General features: G+C 37.8%; 1 protein-coding gene across 3 annotated transcripts in view; it reads right to left on the bottom strand.

The window, feature by feature from the left end:
- The window catches only part of Nrdc (nardilysin convertase), a 72,987-nt gene that overhangs the window by 41,773 nt on the left and 14,775 nt on the right, over positions 1–16,439 (bottom strand). Inside the window, exons 2-7 of one of the 3 annotated variants that reach the window (XM_015996481.3) lie at positions 11,887–12,205; positions 8,875–9,008; positions 7,990–8,059; positions 7,763–7,844; positions 6,528–6,681; positions 1,148–1,221 (exon numbers count right to left, since the gene is read on the bottom strand). In XM_015996481.3, coding sequence (XP_015851967.1) covers positions 1,148–1,221; positions 6,528–6,681; positions 7,763–7,844; positions 7,990–8,059; positions 8,875–9,008; positions 11,887–12,205 — 833 coding nt within the window. The remainder of the gene's footprint in view (positions 1–1,147; positions 1,222–6,527; positions 6,682–7,762; positions 7,845–7,989; positions 8,060–8,874; positions 9,009–11,886; positions 12,206–16,439) is intronic. The other 2 variants (XM_076564738.1, XM_006977747.4) reach the window with 2 other exon arrangements.

Below are 16,439 nucleotides of genomic sequence, written 5' to 3'. Positions count from 1 at the left end.
GATGTGGCTGTAACATTTTAAAAGAAGTGTACATCTTGGCTGAGGTGTGCATATGCACATGTACACAGAAATACAAGGAGGGGTGCTGGAGAAATCCATTCCCTCATCTTTGACATGTGTGACTAGATTAGCTTCATGGTAACAGGGACTTTGAGATATGATCAAGTCAGGAACTCTGAAAAGGAAAGGTTACTCTGGGTTACTTGAACAGATTCGTTATAATAATGAGGGTCTTCAGAGTGAGGGACGGGAACAGCAGAAAAAGACTGTCAGAGCAGAGATCAGAGAGGAAAAGAGTCAACACTGCTATCTCTAAGGTGGAAATGGGGTCATATAGCCTAGGAATGAGGAACAGATTCTCCCTTTGAGGAAAAATGGCATGCAGCCCTTACCCCAACCACTAGGATGCATTATGAAAGCAAGTATATCTGCTTAAGTGAAATTAAGAATTATCATTAAAATGGCTAAGTTTTTTTTTTCTTTTTTTTGAAACATGGTTTCATATTGTAGCCCAGCCTGCCCTGGAATTCAAGTCTATCCTTCTGCATCAGCTTCTCCAGCACAGGAATTATAAGAATATACCTTCATAACTAGCTTAAAATAGCTAATGCTTAAGATGAATTTCCCCTACAATCTTCTTTTGTAACAAATAAATCCCATTAAAAGTCTCCTATTTGATTTTCAGCATTATAAATAAATCCCCAAAGTTAAGAGAAAGTAAAATGAAGTGCACTTCCTAATAGGGATTTAATTTCTTCAACCATAAACATATCACAGCTATTTTTATAACAAAGTTCAAGCCACAAAGAATACACACATAGTTGACAAGTAACAAAGGACAAACTGTAAATATGTACACTTAAAATGGAGCCTCAGAGGAAGTGCCTCTTCACACACAAAGAGTAACTGAACTTTTGAAGCTGTAAGATCTAACATCAGCTTTAGGAACCCAGCATCCTTGTGGTTCAGGGCAACTCAATCCTGAATGAGATATTTACCAACCTCATGATTAAATATGATCCATCTATTTCAATGCTGCCCTTTGAAATATACAGATAAAATGACTTAGTTTTGAAAAAATGAAAAATGCTAACAGCCAGTTTGAATAAAAGAAACAAATTGTTACAAAACATAAAAGCTTCCTTACCGCTGTCAACAGCTTCAACTTCCCGGTCAATTGCATCTCTGATCATTAGTGGATGGATGAAAAACTGGGCCCATCTGCAAAGTAAAACAGGGGTTTCTAGGATTGTTCAGTTTCATCAAACAACATCCATTTTAATTAACTATTTTTATTTAACTGGAAAATTACCTCAAAACCTACAAGATCAAAATAATAATAATCTAAGTTTCTATATTTTAAAGTCCAAAAACCACTTTGTTTCTTTGTGAAATAAAGCACTCATTCAGAAAAGTACTTAGGACATAAATACACAGATTAAAGCCTTTTCAGAAGTTTCCTATCCCATGTCCTGCCCTTTCTTTGTAGTGCTAAGGATCAATCTCACAGCTCCAACATTCTAGGAAAGCACTCTGCCACTGAGGTACATCTCCATCTTAAGATGAAATATTGCTGTTACCCAGGCTGGCCTCTAACTCATAAGTCTCCTGCCTCAGCCTCCAATTAACTGAAATTACAGACATCCAACACCCCCAGCTCTCTCTAATATACAATCTTTATATCAAATCCATACTTTTCTATATTAAACTAAACAAAACTCACTCTACTGATTTAATAGTGTTATGATATTTTAAGTTACAAAATAAAAATTAGAATTTTAGTTTTATTTAGATTTTATTGTATGCATACATGTAATATATACATATTGCCTACATGGCATGTTTGTGCACCATGTGTTTGTCTGGTGCCCATGGAGGTCAGAAGAGAGAGTTGGATCCCTTGGAACTAGAGTTACAAATGGTTGTAAGCCATTGTGTGGGTGCTGGGAATCCAACCCAGGTCTTCTGCAAGAGTAACAAGTGTTCTTAACCACTGAGTGAATGCTATAGACCTTAAAAATCAGAATTTTAAAGGCTATTGATATTTAACTTCACCACAGAATTCTACTGGTATGGTATTTTTTCTTTGTGTGTGTGTGTGTGTGTGTGTGTGTGTGTGTGTGTGTGTGTGTGTGTGTGTGTGTGAGAGAGAGAGAGAGAGAGAGAGAGAGAGAGAGAGACAGAGACAGAGACAGAGACAGAGACCGAGACAGACAGAGACAGAGAGAGAAGAGTATGAATAAATATGCAGGTGCACACGTGGAAGTCAGAGGACAACTTTCAGGATTCTACCCTGTCAAGATAGGTCTCTCTGGATGTTTCTGAGGTACTGCACACTCCAGGCTAGTTGACCCTAATAGGTGGCTGCCTCCCATTTCTCCTTAGGAGTGCTAGGATTACAGCTGCTTACAAACACATCTCATTTTTTTTTGTTTGTTTTTTTGTTTTTTTTTTTAATATTGGTTCTAAGGATTGAACTCAGGTAATCAGGCTTGAGTAGCAGACACTTTTACCCACTGAACCATCTCAATGGCCCTGGTTTTCTTAATATATTTACTTAGATGAACTGTTATACACCAAATTACACATGTAAATGCCATTCATATAAATGTATAATAATATAATTGACATTGGTTTTATCTAAGCATTTAAAACTACTTGCTTATTGAGACAGAGTCTCACACCACAGTCCAGCCTGGCTTAGTACTGTGGCAATCCTCCTGCCTCAGCTTACCAAGTGCTAGGATTACAGGTATAAGTCATCACACCTGGCTCTATTTTTGTTGTTTTGTTTTTAAGTCAAGGATCTCACTATGTTGCCTGATCTGGCCTTGAATTCCTGACTTCAAGTGACCCTTCTGCCTCAGCCTTTTGAGTAGTTGAGATTACACAGATGTGTGCCACTGTACCCTTCCCAAAACTGTTATTTTTTCCATTAAAGATTAAACAATTGAAAGACTAACTTCCTGAGTTTTTTGCAATGTAACTTTGCTCGGGCTTCTACATATTCATTAGGACATTCACATTCTTCCTAATTCTTAGTATAACTTGAATAAAAACAGGAAATATTTTTACTTAGTTCTAAAAGAACAAAGTCATATGCAAAATATTTCAAGCAACACACAAGGCAACCAATACCAACCAACGGGCACAGAGTCTGGGATCAAATCAGTTTCACAGCACTAATCCTGCTCATGTGTACCTCCCATGACTCCACCCTTGTATTAAATGGTGATCACTTGACACACACACACGAAAATTAAACACAGAGGAAAATTAAAAAATGAAGTGTAAACTTTTAGCATGTGGGATTAAATGTAGGAGAACCAAAAATGAACAAACATCTTTTTTTTTTTTTTTTTTTTGGTTTTTTTTTTTTTGGTTTTTCGAGACAGGGTTTCTCTGTGTAGCCCTGGCTGTCCTAGAACTCACTCTGTAGACCAGGCTGGCCATGAACTCACAGAGATTTGCCTGCCTCTGTCTCCAGAGTGCTGGGGTTAAAGGCATGCTCAGGACTAATCGTTTAACTTCTCAAGAACTACTCTTTTTTTTTTTTTTTTTTTTTTTTTGGTCACCAAAGGGAACAAATACCATCACTTCCATTGAGAGTGCATGTTTTAAGCAAATGATTTTGTTCCTGAACTTTATATAGTGGTAAATACATGTATGTAATTGTTGGTGTGTTGTTCAATTCAATGCTATATGACAGTCTGTCCATCCACATGGGCAAATGTGACTGTAGTTTATTTTCACTATTGTTACAACATTCATTAGAATGAATTTATACATCTGTTCCACTGCTGTTCAGATATCTGGGCTTTAGAGCTGGAGTGCCACAAACAGTGCTACCATAAGTTAGTTTTTGATACTGTGTATTGGGTCAGATGCAGAAGCTTCTCTAGGTACCTAGAAAAGACCTCAAAAGGAATAGAACACACACGTTACCAAATAATAACATACAGTACCGATATCTCCTTGCCCAGTGGTTCTGATCCCACCACATCTCTACAGCCTGACTTCCCTTTGATAGTATCAGAGTCTAAGTTGTTCTCTAACTTTTGAGATAGTTAAATCTCACAAATTTTGATTTACATTTCCCTGATTCCTAGTAAGGCCAAATGCCATTTTATATAGTTATATCAGGAATTTTTTTTAAATATTTATTCAAATCTTTTTATTAGATTGTATTTTTAATTCTAACAATATATCTAACAATATTTATGCTTCATATATCAATTTAAACCACACTGAATACTTATATACAAAAAGCTAATAAGTTAAAAATCAGTTTTTATTCAAAATTTGCTATTCACTGCAAAAATACACCCCCATACTTTTTATTTGCTTTGCTTTGTTTTGTTTTGTTTTTTAACAACAGAGAATGGTGCCGGGACCAAACCTCAGCCTTGTTGTTATCAACTGAGCCAGGGTCCTCACCTCTCCAGTTTCTTTTCATGGAATATACCATTTCCTTTATGTTCTTTAGTTTATTTGTTTTTAATACTACGTGACAAAGCTTACCTAAATTGTGGCCTTAAAAATTAGCTGTTTTGTTCTCCTTTTAGTCTACATCTATCCAGAACATTTATGTGTGTTTTTAAGGAGTCCATTTTATTCCTATATGCAAGGAAACTCAATTTTCTTGGCATCATTTCATTTAAAAGCCCATTTACCACTTTCTCATAGTTTCTTTATCTAAGTGTCCACATATATGTTAACTATTTCTATCATTTATTATTCTTTTTGTCTCTTTGCCAACACCTCATGCCCTAACTATCACCAAATATAATAAGATCACAAAGGTTGACATTTTCTTCAAAGTTTCATAATCTTTGTTCTCACATTTAAGTCTGTGGCCCAATTGGAATTAAATTTTGTAAATAGTCGAATTAAGAACTTTGGTTCATTCTTTGCATGTGGACACTCAGTTGCTACAGATCTTTTTTCTCCTGCTAAGTTGTCCTGGCACTCTACTACAGACAGCAAGTGTGAAGGGTTATTTCTCGAGTCCCAGTTCTAGTCCACTGAGCAGTGTCTATTCTTATGCCAAAACCACATTACTGGGATTTCTGCAGCTCTAAGAATTGGGGAAATGAGAGTCCAACTTGTTCTTAAATATAACTTGGGCTACTTTTGCTTTTTTACTTTTCCCATATGGATTTTAAGATTAGCTCACCAGTTTCTCTAAAGGGGCAGCTAAAATTTTGAAGTGATTGGGATGAATCCATAAATCAGTTTGGAAATTATTGTCATTCTTAACAATAAGAAGTCTTCTATGCTCCCATTCTTAACAATACTAAGTCTCAGGCTGGAGAGATGGCTCAGGAGTTGGGAGCACTGGCTACTCTTCCAGAGGTCCTGGGTTCAATTCCCAACACCCACATAGCAGCTCACAACTACCAGTTCCAGTGGATCTGACACCTTCATACAGACATACACACAGGCAAAACACCAATGCATATTAAAAAGAGAGAGAGAGAGAGAGAGAGAGAGAGAGAGAGAGAGAGAGAGAGAGAGAACAAAGAAAGAAAGAAAGAAAGAAAGAAAGAAAGAAAGAAAGAAAGAAAGAAAGAAAGAAAGAAAGAAAGAAAGAAAGAAAGAAAAAACTTAGTTTCTCAGGCTCATGGCATGGCTTCTCATCTACTCTTTACTTACTTATTACTTATCACTTATTTTTTTTTTTGCCTTTCCACTGTTACAAGTCTTTTACTTCTCTTTAAGTTTATTCTGAAGTATTTTATTCTTTTAGATGCCATTATTAAAGAAGCTATGCTCTTAATTTCACTTTTGGACTTTTCATTGCTCGTATAGAAAAAATGAGGGAGCTGGAGAGGTTGCTTAGTGTTTAAGAGAATTTACTGTTCTATCAAAGGACCAGAGTTTGGATCCCAGAACCCACATTAGGTGGCTCACAAACACCAATAACTCTAATTGCTAAGGATCTGACACCCCTTGTAATATGTGTGGACATCTATACACACACATACAAGATAAATTTTTAAAAATAGTGAGGAGGAGCTGGGAAGATGGCACAGTCAATAGAGTGCTTGTCACATAAGATTGAAGGCCTGAGTTCAATCCCCAGCATCTACATAAAAGCCTGGCATGAAGCCGCACAACTGTATTCTCAGCACTGGGGAAAGAGAGACAGGAGGATCTCTGCAGTTTGCTGGCCAAACAGTCTAGCCAAACTAGTGAGCTGCAGGTCCCTGAGAGTTCAAAAAATGACAAGCCAGGTGTGGTGGCACTTGCCTCTAAACCCAGCACTCACAAGGCAAAAGGCAGGTAGATCTCTGTGAGTTTAAAGGCCAGCCTAGTAATACACAGTGAATTTCAAGAATGCTATGCATATACAGTGAGACCTTGTCTCAAAAAGAAAGGAAGAAAAAAAGAAAGAAAGAACATTTAATAGTTTGCTCCATTTCCCTCAAATATTCTGACAGGTCTAAAGAACTAGATAACTTCTTGAAATACCACAGAACATGTCCAATATTTCCATTTGTACAGTGTTATTAAATAATAGTTACCTATCCAAGGCTTCCTTGAAATACTTTCTCTGGACATCAAACTGGAAGACTGTGCGTTCACAGTCAGTTGAAGCATTATCACTACCTCCATGTTTCTTGAGGAAGGCATCAAATCCATTCTCATCTGGGTATTTCAAACTACCCATGAACACCACTAAATGAAAAGAATAAAAAGTCACACAACACAAAGAAATAGACAACATTTTTATTATCAAAGATAAAGTTTTCTATGCATAAAAGATAAAGCAATGGGAAAAATAGAAAAAAGTAAAAGCAACACATTAATAATGGCCGTGTCTGACACTGTTACACTGATGCTGTGCAACATTCTACAATGTTCATATGTTATTTCTATTCCAAGAAAACTCAAACATTTCATTTTTTAAAACAAATGAATAATTTCCTTATAAAAGGTTAAAAGTTAAACATAAGCTTATGTGCAGATTAACCACTACTGCAAAGGATGTCAGGTAAGAAGTTTACTTTTAAATAGCATAGAAAATAAAAATATAAAAAGATGACTAATGCAGAAAAGCAAGTATGTGTGTAAACATCTGTAACCATGTAATGGCCACAGTTTTATTTCGGCACACTCATAGCTAAACAGATGGTTTCTTTTTGTGATATATTAATCATGTCTTTTTATTGTTTGTATTTTCAATGCTCTGATGTCACCAGGTACTATTAATACTGAACCAGACTATTCCAACCAGAGCTAGCCAGTTCCTAGAGAACGGCAACTATCTCTTGCTCTGTTCATTGTACTGTTGCCAAATAATGATGCCTACAGTAAAACAGGTTTGGGACTGGGAAGATGGCTCAGTGGTTAAAGCACCTGCTGAACAAACATGAGCTGGGATTCAAATCCCTAGAACCTAGTAAAACGCCAGATGGGTGTGGCAGCCCCCTGCAATTCACTTCAGAAGGCAGAGATAGAGGCTCCCCAAAGCAAGCTAGCTAAGGAGACTAGCTGTATCGACAACCTCTAGGTTTTACTGAGAGACCCTACTTCAAGGAATAAAGTACAGATTGAGGAAGATACCATTTTCATTCAAATCTTTAAGTATACTTAGATGAAAAGTCTTTATGATTATTCCTAAATCAGCATTTTCTTCTTAGCTTTTTCTGTTTAAATGTACTTCAGGTAACCAATTACTAATCTTTGAAACCAACTCATACAAATTTAAAGGGAAAAAGGAAACCACACCCGGGAATGATATTTTACAAGATCTTACTGTGCTCCAAAAAGTGTGCCAGCCCAGGCAGGTCATCTGGATCAGCAAAGCTCCCAACTCCAACACACAGAGCCGCTGCAGACTGGGGTAAGTAGAACACATACAAATAGTTGAGTCAATCCTAAAGCAATACTAGTCCCTCAAGGGTTCATTCGGAGAAGCTGTGCAACAGAAAGGACCAGGATTCTTTCCCTGGGAATCGGGAGGAGCAGCAAAGTGAAACTCACCAGCACTGTGTCAGTTTCACCCTGCTGCTCCTCCACTTGCCATCCTGCCAAATGCTCAACAGGTGCAGACCTAAGGGAGAAAGCAGAAACAGACAGCGACAAGGCCAGGCCAGCCCCCCGGGCAGCATTTCATGTTGCTGAGTCAGACTCTGAACCAACTTTGTTCCCTGAGCTACTAGATTTTGGAAATCTGCAGAACTAACATATCTAGGTAGAATAAAGAGCTCTAAACAATTTAAAACTGACGTTCAGTAACTCAGTTACAAAACGTGAAACTTCTCAGTATGTTACTCAGAATATTTTATTACTAAAATGGGAAGGGGGTAAAATAACAATTTAGGAAAATAATAAAAACAGTAAGTAAATGATTAAAAGAGAAAATTTTTGTTATTTAAAAGCTATAAGAATAGGATTTAAAGAGGCTTTTTAGTTCTTCACTTTGTATTGAATACACACATATTTCAATAAGCATTTGCGAAATTCCTTGGGAAATTAGTTTTTAAAAATATAGATGGCCAAGATGTACACAGGACTCTTTAAAATGATTGTGACATACTATCATCATTAGTTAAAAGATTTTTTTTTTAAGTGGAAGAAATAGTCAATTTGAAAACAGGAAAGTAAATATTAACTTTTCCAACTTTGTATCCATTTTCAGACATAATCCATTTGGTGAAGCACTGTTTGACAAGGTTATCCTCTTAAAAATAGCATGTACCTGGCATAGAAGCCAACCCTGTACTTTTAGAAGAACCAAACAGCCTCACTTCATCCTTCAAGTCCATTTTTGAAGACAGGCACATAAGTTCATTTAAAACATGGAAGAATATCCACTTCTTCAAAGCACAGTCTAACCTGTTCTGTGATGTTTAATAGATGCCTAACCTGCTTTCAGCTCCAACTACCCCATAAAGATTTCTTGTCTCGACCAGCAGGGTTGAAGACATTTTTGAATAAGTTGACTTAAACCACAGTCTATCAGTCAGCTTTGACCACAGCAAAAACAGGTTCTGCGATTGCTAGAAAAGAAATTCATACTTGAGAATTTTCTACCCAAGAAATTTATACTTGAGAATTGAGTTATAAAACTCAAAATTATGAGCAAATCATAATTCAAATATATCATACTTAAATTTCAATCTTGTTAATTTATTAACTTTTCAGAACAAGAAAAACTTCTTTTTGAAGGATAGAAACAGGGATAATTTTAAAAAAAATCTGTAGGAAAGTAACTTCTAATTAGATAAGGTTTTCCAAGAGCTAACAGAGTTTTTCTTCCCATTTCATTAATGAGATTTAAATAAAGCTCACATTTCTCAAATAAAAATTAAATCCTAAATCACTTCAGAACCTATGTAAGTCTCAAGCCACCTCTTACCTAAATTAACCTCTTCATTTTCCCTCCAGATGCTATGTACCCACTAAGTAGAAACCATTTCTCACTGTAATAATCATGGAATCTTTTCTCCCACTAGGATACCCACTGCTTCAGAGCCAAAATGATCTGATCTCTTTAAACCTAATTGCTTATCAGAAAAAAAGTCCAAAGCACAGAAGTTACTGGCAGTTTTATAAACAGAAAGACAGGTATAGAAACTCAGAGGCAAGGATCTAAGATTAGTAATATTGTTATCTGGGGAGCTAAGATATAGCTCAAAAACTTGAACTTGAGAGTGGGTACAAGAGAAAGAGAGCCAGTCAGTGTCAGATCACCCAAGATGCCAGGGACAGACCTAGGCTACAGCTCCATTTTGGCTATAATTTCTCTATTCTACTACTACTCTATTAAGATTAGAAATAAGCCTATTAATTCCCAGTTTGCCTATAAAAACTTTAGAATGGTCTACAAGTGGTATATATACAAATTTATTCAGTGTTTTGAGTTTCACCTCTCAAGTTCTCCAAGCTAACACAACTTAGCCTCCTATGTGACACACACAAAAACATAACTTAAAAACATAACTCAATCTACCCAAAAATCTGGTGAAAAAACTGGTACAACCTTTCTTAAAAGAAACAAAAAGGGGTAGGGGGTGGGGAGTCATGGTGCATGCCTTTAATCCCAGCACTCTGGAGACACTAGCTCTCTGCTGGTAGCTCTCTGAGTTTGAGGCCAGCCTGGTCTACTTAGCAAGTTTGAGGCCAGCAAGGACTACTTAGTAATACTCTAGCTCAAAAAACTTAAAGAAAAAGAAAAAGAGGAGGGACTCTCAAAGAATTAATTTAAGAGAATTATTGAAGCCAAGAGCAGTGGGCTATGTCTACAGTCCTAGCTGCTGGCAGTAGTAACACTGGAACCTAAGAGACTGAGACCAGCCTGAACCACCAAGTGAGATAGTCCCATCTCAAGAAAGGGGGTAGGGGACACAGGCATGATAGAGCATGTCTATAATCACAGCACTCTGAAATTCTAGCACTCAGGAGACTGAAGCAAAAAGGCAGAGCATTCAAGACTAACCTAAGTTAAATAACAAGAGTTGGTCTCAAAACACCACCAACAACAATCATTACTACTTACAACTTATACTTTCAAATCTTTGAGCGTTAACCACTTTTTAAAAAACTAGGAACTGAATCTTAATGATGATGATTGGTGATGATAATGATGTGTGTATGTATGGTATATGTTGAATACAAGTGTGCAGCATATGGAGGTCAGAGAACTTTCAGAAGTTGGATCCCTCCTCTGCCCTGTGAGTTCCAAAGATCAGATTCAAGTCATCAACCTTGGATAGCAACCACCTCTACCCACTAAGCTATCTTGTCAGTCCCACAGATTCTTTTGAGATCTAAATGAATAATCTAACTATAAATCCTGTATATCAAGACGACACCATGCTGTTGTTTAACAGGAGCATGATGGTGCATGCTTGTAATCCCAGCACTCGGGAAGTAGAGTCTCGAGCAGTGGTTCTCAACCTGTGAGCAGCAATCCCTCTGGCAAACAATCTCCAAAAATATTCACATTACAATTTACAACAATCGCAAAATTACAGTTATGATGTAGCAACGAAATAATTTCATGGTTGGGGGCATGAGGAACTGTATTAAAGAGTTAGAGCAGTAGGAAGGTTGAGAACCACTGCTCTAGAGGATCAGGAGTTCAAAGTCATTCCATCTACACAGAGAGTTCAAAGCCAGCCTGGGCTACATCATACTCTATCTCAAAACAAAACAAGAAACTAACAAACATCTGCTGGTCAGTTCTACTATAATATCTCCAAAGTGTTACCTACCCTCTCATATAGGAATTCCCTCCTCCAAAATGGAAGCACTCTTCAACAGATGTGTTGAGGAAAATTCTCTATCAAGACCCACATACCGATTCACTGGTCATTAAACTAAGTTCAACTCTCTCACTTCAACTTTCCTGGTGTACTTATTAATTCCAACTGTTGACACTTTCTCATAGGTGAGATCAAATTCAGTTACCTACGCAGTAATTACCCACAGGGTAACTTAGGACTCTAGGGCCAGGTAAAGATGTTACATCACTAGCCTTGTTCTCCTTTCTCAAGTCTTTCCAAGGATGGTATGCTCTCTTATTCCTTTATCTTCAGCTAAGAATTGTACAGATTCCCACCTCCTGGCATTTTTTTAAAGCATATAATGTATATTAATACATATAAACTCAAATATTGCCATTTTTTTTACCTCTAATGAGTGAGTTTTTCGTTTTGTGTTTTCTTTAGTCTCTATAGTAAGCATTTATTACTTTTATAACCAGAGCAAACTGTTTTCAAAATATAACCTTTATATAGACTAGACCCTTACTTTAAAAAAAAAATCAAAAGATAACTGTATACTTCCTTTTTGCTACTAAGAGATAAACCACAAGTTCAATCATTATCCCAAGGAGTTCCCAAATGAGAAGGACAAGACAGACATGACTCACACCTGTTTCTCAGTGGTTTTCTTTCTGGCTTCTCCCCTCTCTTCCAATTCTTCCAGTTCATTTTCCTCATTATCAAGATCGTCATCATCATGTTCATCATCATCAAATTCATCTTCATCATCAAAACCTTCTTCTTCATCATCCTCTATCTCAGCTCCAGAGTCTTCATCATCATCATCATCATCATCATCTTCTTCCTCGTCGTCCTCTTCTTCCTCCTCCTCCTCTTCCTCTTCATCTGTTGTATTTCCTGTTTTACCCTCAATATTACTTAGATCTGAAATCAAAAGTGCCTGCAAGCCATTCTGTAATTTGATGTATCTGGGGAAAAAACAAAACAAAACACAAAGCATTTTGACTCAACTGTTCAGTAAAAAGAACCCACATATGTGTAATACACACACTGAATGCTATGTAAGTACCCCCCACTTACCCTAAGTTTCAGTTACTCATCATCAACCATGGTCCATACATACTAATTAATACATTTTTAAACTGTACACCACTCCATCCAGTTAAAGCATGAATAAAGATTTCATAAAAAGTAATAACTACTTGTCCTAAGATATGGATATATAAACTATTTATACATTGCTAAACTGTGTATTTACATACACATACACACACACACATATTATCATTTTAGTCACTTAATAGCTGTCAGGTTTTTGTTGTTCTTTTGGCTTTGGTTTGGTTTGATTTGGACTTTTTTTTAGCATTCTTTCTTTCTTTTTCTTTCTTTCTTTATTTTATTAAGAAATTTTTTAATTCATTTTACATACCAATCATAGATCCCTCTCTTTCTTCCTCCCACCCCTCCAGTCTCCCTCCCCATTCCCTCCTACAAGAAGGTAAGTAAGGCCTCCCATGGGGAGTCAGCAGAGCCTGGTACACTCAGTAGAAGAAGAAACCAAGCCCCTCCCCCTGCCTCAAGTCAGTGTGAGGTGTCCCACCATAGGTAGTGGACTCCAAAAAGCCTGCTCATGCAAAAGGGATGGATCCCGATCCTACTGCCAGGGGGACCCTTAAGCAGATCAAGCTACACAACTGTCTTGCTTACGATTTGGACTTTTGAAACAGGGTCTCTCTATCAGCCCTGGCTGTCCTGGAACTCATTGTGTAGGCCATGCTGACCTTGAACTCACATATGAGATCTGCCTGACTCTCCTCTCAAGTGCTAGGATTACAGGCATACACCACCACATCCAGTAATAGCTGTCAGTTTTTGGAGATGGACATTAACGATATTCCAGTGCTTGTGTTCAAAAGTAACTGTTAATGGTCTCCCAAGCTCAAGACGTGTAATGAAGTAATGTGGACACAACAAAGAGAAACCATAAAGTGCCTTCTTAAATTTAAAAAAAAAAAAATGCTGAAGTAGCCCAGGAGACCTACAGTGAGAGCAAATCATCTAGCCATGAAATTGACCTCAAACTGCAAAAGCTCTCTTATTTTACTAAGACTAAGAATAGAAAAGGCATTAAGTGTGTGTGTGTGTGTGTGTGTGTGTGTGTGTGTGTGTGTGTGTTTGTATAACATACATAGGTTTGGCACTGTTCATGGTTTCAAGTATCTACTGAGGGTCTTAGATTGAGTCCTCCACAAATCAGGAAAGGCTACCACAACTGTAATTAATCAAACTAGTCAATCCAAGGAGCCTTGAAAGCAAGATTAGTTTTAGCTGGAAAGAAATGAAAAAACCAGGTATCTAGTATAGCCTGCTCCCATTTATACTAATTCTTTTATGTATTCACTCAATAAACACCTATTTAACAACTCCATGTACCAGACATCATGCTACATTAGAAGAAAAATGCGGTCTTTACTACCAGGTACACACTGTTCAATAACAAGATCATCCAACTGGGAATGACAGTGGTAAACACAGAATATTCTTGAAAGAAGGAAGCAATCAGGGAAACCCTCTGAAACAAAATACATTTCAGCCAAGCCTTGAAGCTCAGAAAGTATTGCCCACTGGGGAGATGGCTCAGTGGGTAAAGTACTTGCTATATACACACATGTGAGACCCGAATTCAGATCTCCAGAGCCCTTATAAAAGCCAGACATGGGAGCTCCAGTCTACACTCCTAGTGCTTCTATGGGAGAGGAGAGGCAGAGACTCTGCAGGAGCTCATGGGCAACTAGCCTGTCATACTCAGTAGCAACAAGAGATCCTGTCTTAAACCAAGTGGAAGCAAGGACTGGTATCCAAGGTGGTCCTCTGTTCTTCATAGCATGTGTATCCATACAGACAGAAGAGTAAAAATGTGGATTTATCTCCCTACCATATCAAAATCATATTTAAACAATAAAAAGTTAGTGGTTATGTTTTGTTTGTATTCAGGAATAAAATCATAAGATTTGTGAAGCTGAAATGGCCATTAACAGATCATAAATTTTAGAAATTATGAAAATTTGATCAGATTAATGAAGAAAATAAACAAGAAAAACCACAACCACTGATCTAAATACATGATCGTGTATTAATTCTCCCCCACAATACCAAAAAAAAAAAAAAAAAAAGCAAAGTTTCAGACCAATAAATAAAAAGTATGGAAAGGCTCAGGATAAGCTCAATCATTAATTGTGGCAGTTTGAATAAGAATGGCTCCCATAGGCTCACAGATTTGAATACTCAGTCACCAGGGGGTGGCACTATTTGAAAGGATTATGAGGTGTGGCCTTGTTGGAGGAAGTGTGTCACTGAGGGCAGGCTTGGAAGTTTTCAGAAGCCCAAGCCAAGCCCAGCGCTTCTCTCTCTTCCTGCTGCCTGTGGATCTGAATGTAGAACTCTCAGCTCCTTCTCCAGCACCATGTCTGCCTGTGTGCTGCCATGCTTCCCACCATGATTATAATGGACTAAATCTCTGAAACTGTAAGTCAGCCCCAATTAAATGTTTTCTTTTATAAGAGTTGCTGTGGTCATGGTGTCTCTTCACAGCAAAGAACACTGATGAAGACATTAATCAACCTGGAAAGAATTCAAATGTCTACTGACAACACAAGGATAAATTATGATTGAGTCACACAGTAGATGTCCCTCTACAATGGCTTATCATAAAACAGAAAAATATATTTAGCAACAAGCTACAAAACTGGGTAATCTTCAGGATATAAGGGGGAGAAAAGCATGTCACAAAAGACAACATACCACATGAATACCATTCATATAAAGCCAAAAGGCAAACAAAATAATCATTGTTTAAGATGTAGATTTATAAGTTTTGAAACCTGAAAAAAAGGTTTACTAATCAAAGCAATGGAAAAATACACCAAAAGCTTTAAAATAGTGTTGGAAAGAAAGGCAACAGACAAGAAAATAGAAGCAAATCCTAGTTCTTGAGCTCAGAGGAAAAGGCCAGATGAGACGATGCCATGCCAAGGAGAGCCAACTAACTGCAAGGCAGATCCCATGCCAAGGACAGACAACTAAATGCGAGGCAGTCTGTGCTGAAATGTACCACTTTAAGAAATGTGTCCCCTGACCACTCCATAGCACACCAGTCAATCTCTATTCTCTTTAATCATACTCTGAGTGTCTTTGCAACATTTCCCACTACTTTTTAAACATTTTTCTGCCTCATTAGAATGTTACAAAGATTTTTTTCCTCCCATATATGCTATCATCTGGCAAATACTAAATATTTAAGAAATATTTGCTAAATAGACAAAACAATGTTAACAGATGAGTGTGTTGGTATATATCTGGTAACCCTAGCCTAAGGAGGGAGAGACAGGAGGATCCTCATTCGAGGCCAGTTTGAGATACTTAATGAAACAATGTCTCAAAAACAAATCAAAAAAGAAAATGTTGAGGCGGAAGAAACAGCTCTGTAGGCAAATGTGCTTGCCACCAAGCCTAGCAACCTGAAGCTCAGGCTCCAGGGCCGATATGGCAGAAGGAGGGCACTAACTCCCACAAGTTAGCCTCTGACCTTCAAACACTTGCTGTTGTGCACACTCATGCGCGCACACGCAGACGCAGATGCAGACACACACACACACACACACACACACACACACACACACACAACAATTTTAAATTTTTAATTTCAAAAAAAGTAAATGTTACTTCTAGAAGAGGTCTGATAATTGAACAGAGAAGTCCAGGTGGCGCTTAACTAGAGCCTTCACCCCTACTGACTAGTGTTCATGGTACTGGAAGTTACTCTCCACGCTACCAGAAGATAAAGGTAACTACCAACTCAGCTACAACCCTGCAACCTACAACAGCGACCTGCCTGCATGATATGCTAGTACCACAGTGGCGCAAATGTTGTGAGAGTACCCAACCACTGCCTGACTGCACTTAAGGCCGGACACTGCTATCTACATCCCCTGCCAGAAACTGCTCACGCGGCCCCAAACCTGAAGACTAGATAGACCGTGGGCCTGGGAGAAAGCCAAATACTATTTTCCTGCTAAGGGAACACAGCAACAAAAAGACTCCTACAGACATTCTGCTACACCCATAGACCAGCATCTCACTCAGCCATCATCAGAGAGGCTTCCTCTTGCAGTAGATTGGAACTAACAGAGATGCATAATTGGC

The sequence above is a fragment of the Peromyscus maniculatus genome, chromosome 2 (assembly GCF_049852395.1).
Source record: "Peromyscus maniculatus bairdii isolate BWxNUB_F1_BW_parent chromosome 2, HU_Pman_BW_mat_3.1, whole genome shotgun sequence".
NCBI lineage: Eukaryota > Metazoa > Chordata > Mammalia > Rodentia > Cricetidae > Peromyscus > Peromyscus maniculatus.
This window is presented reverse-complemented; position numbering and strand designations above follow the sequence as displayed.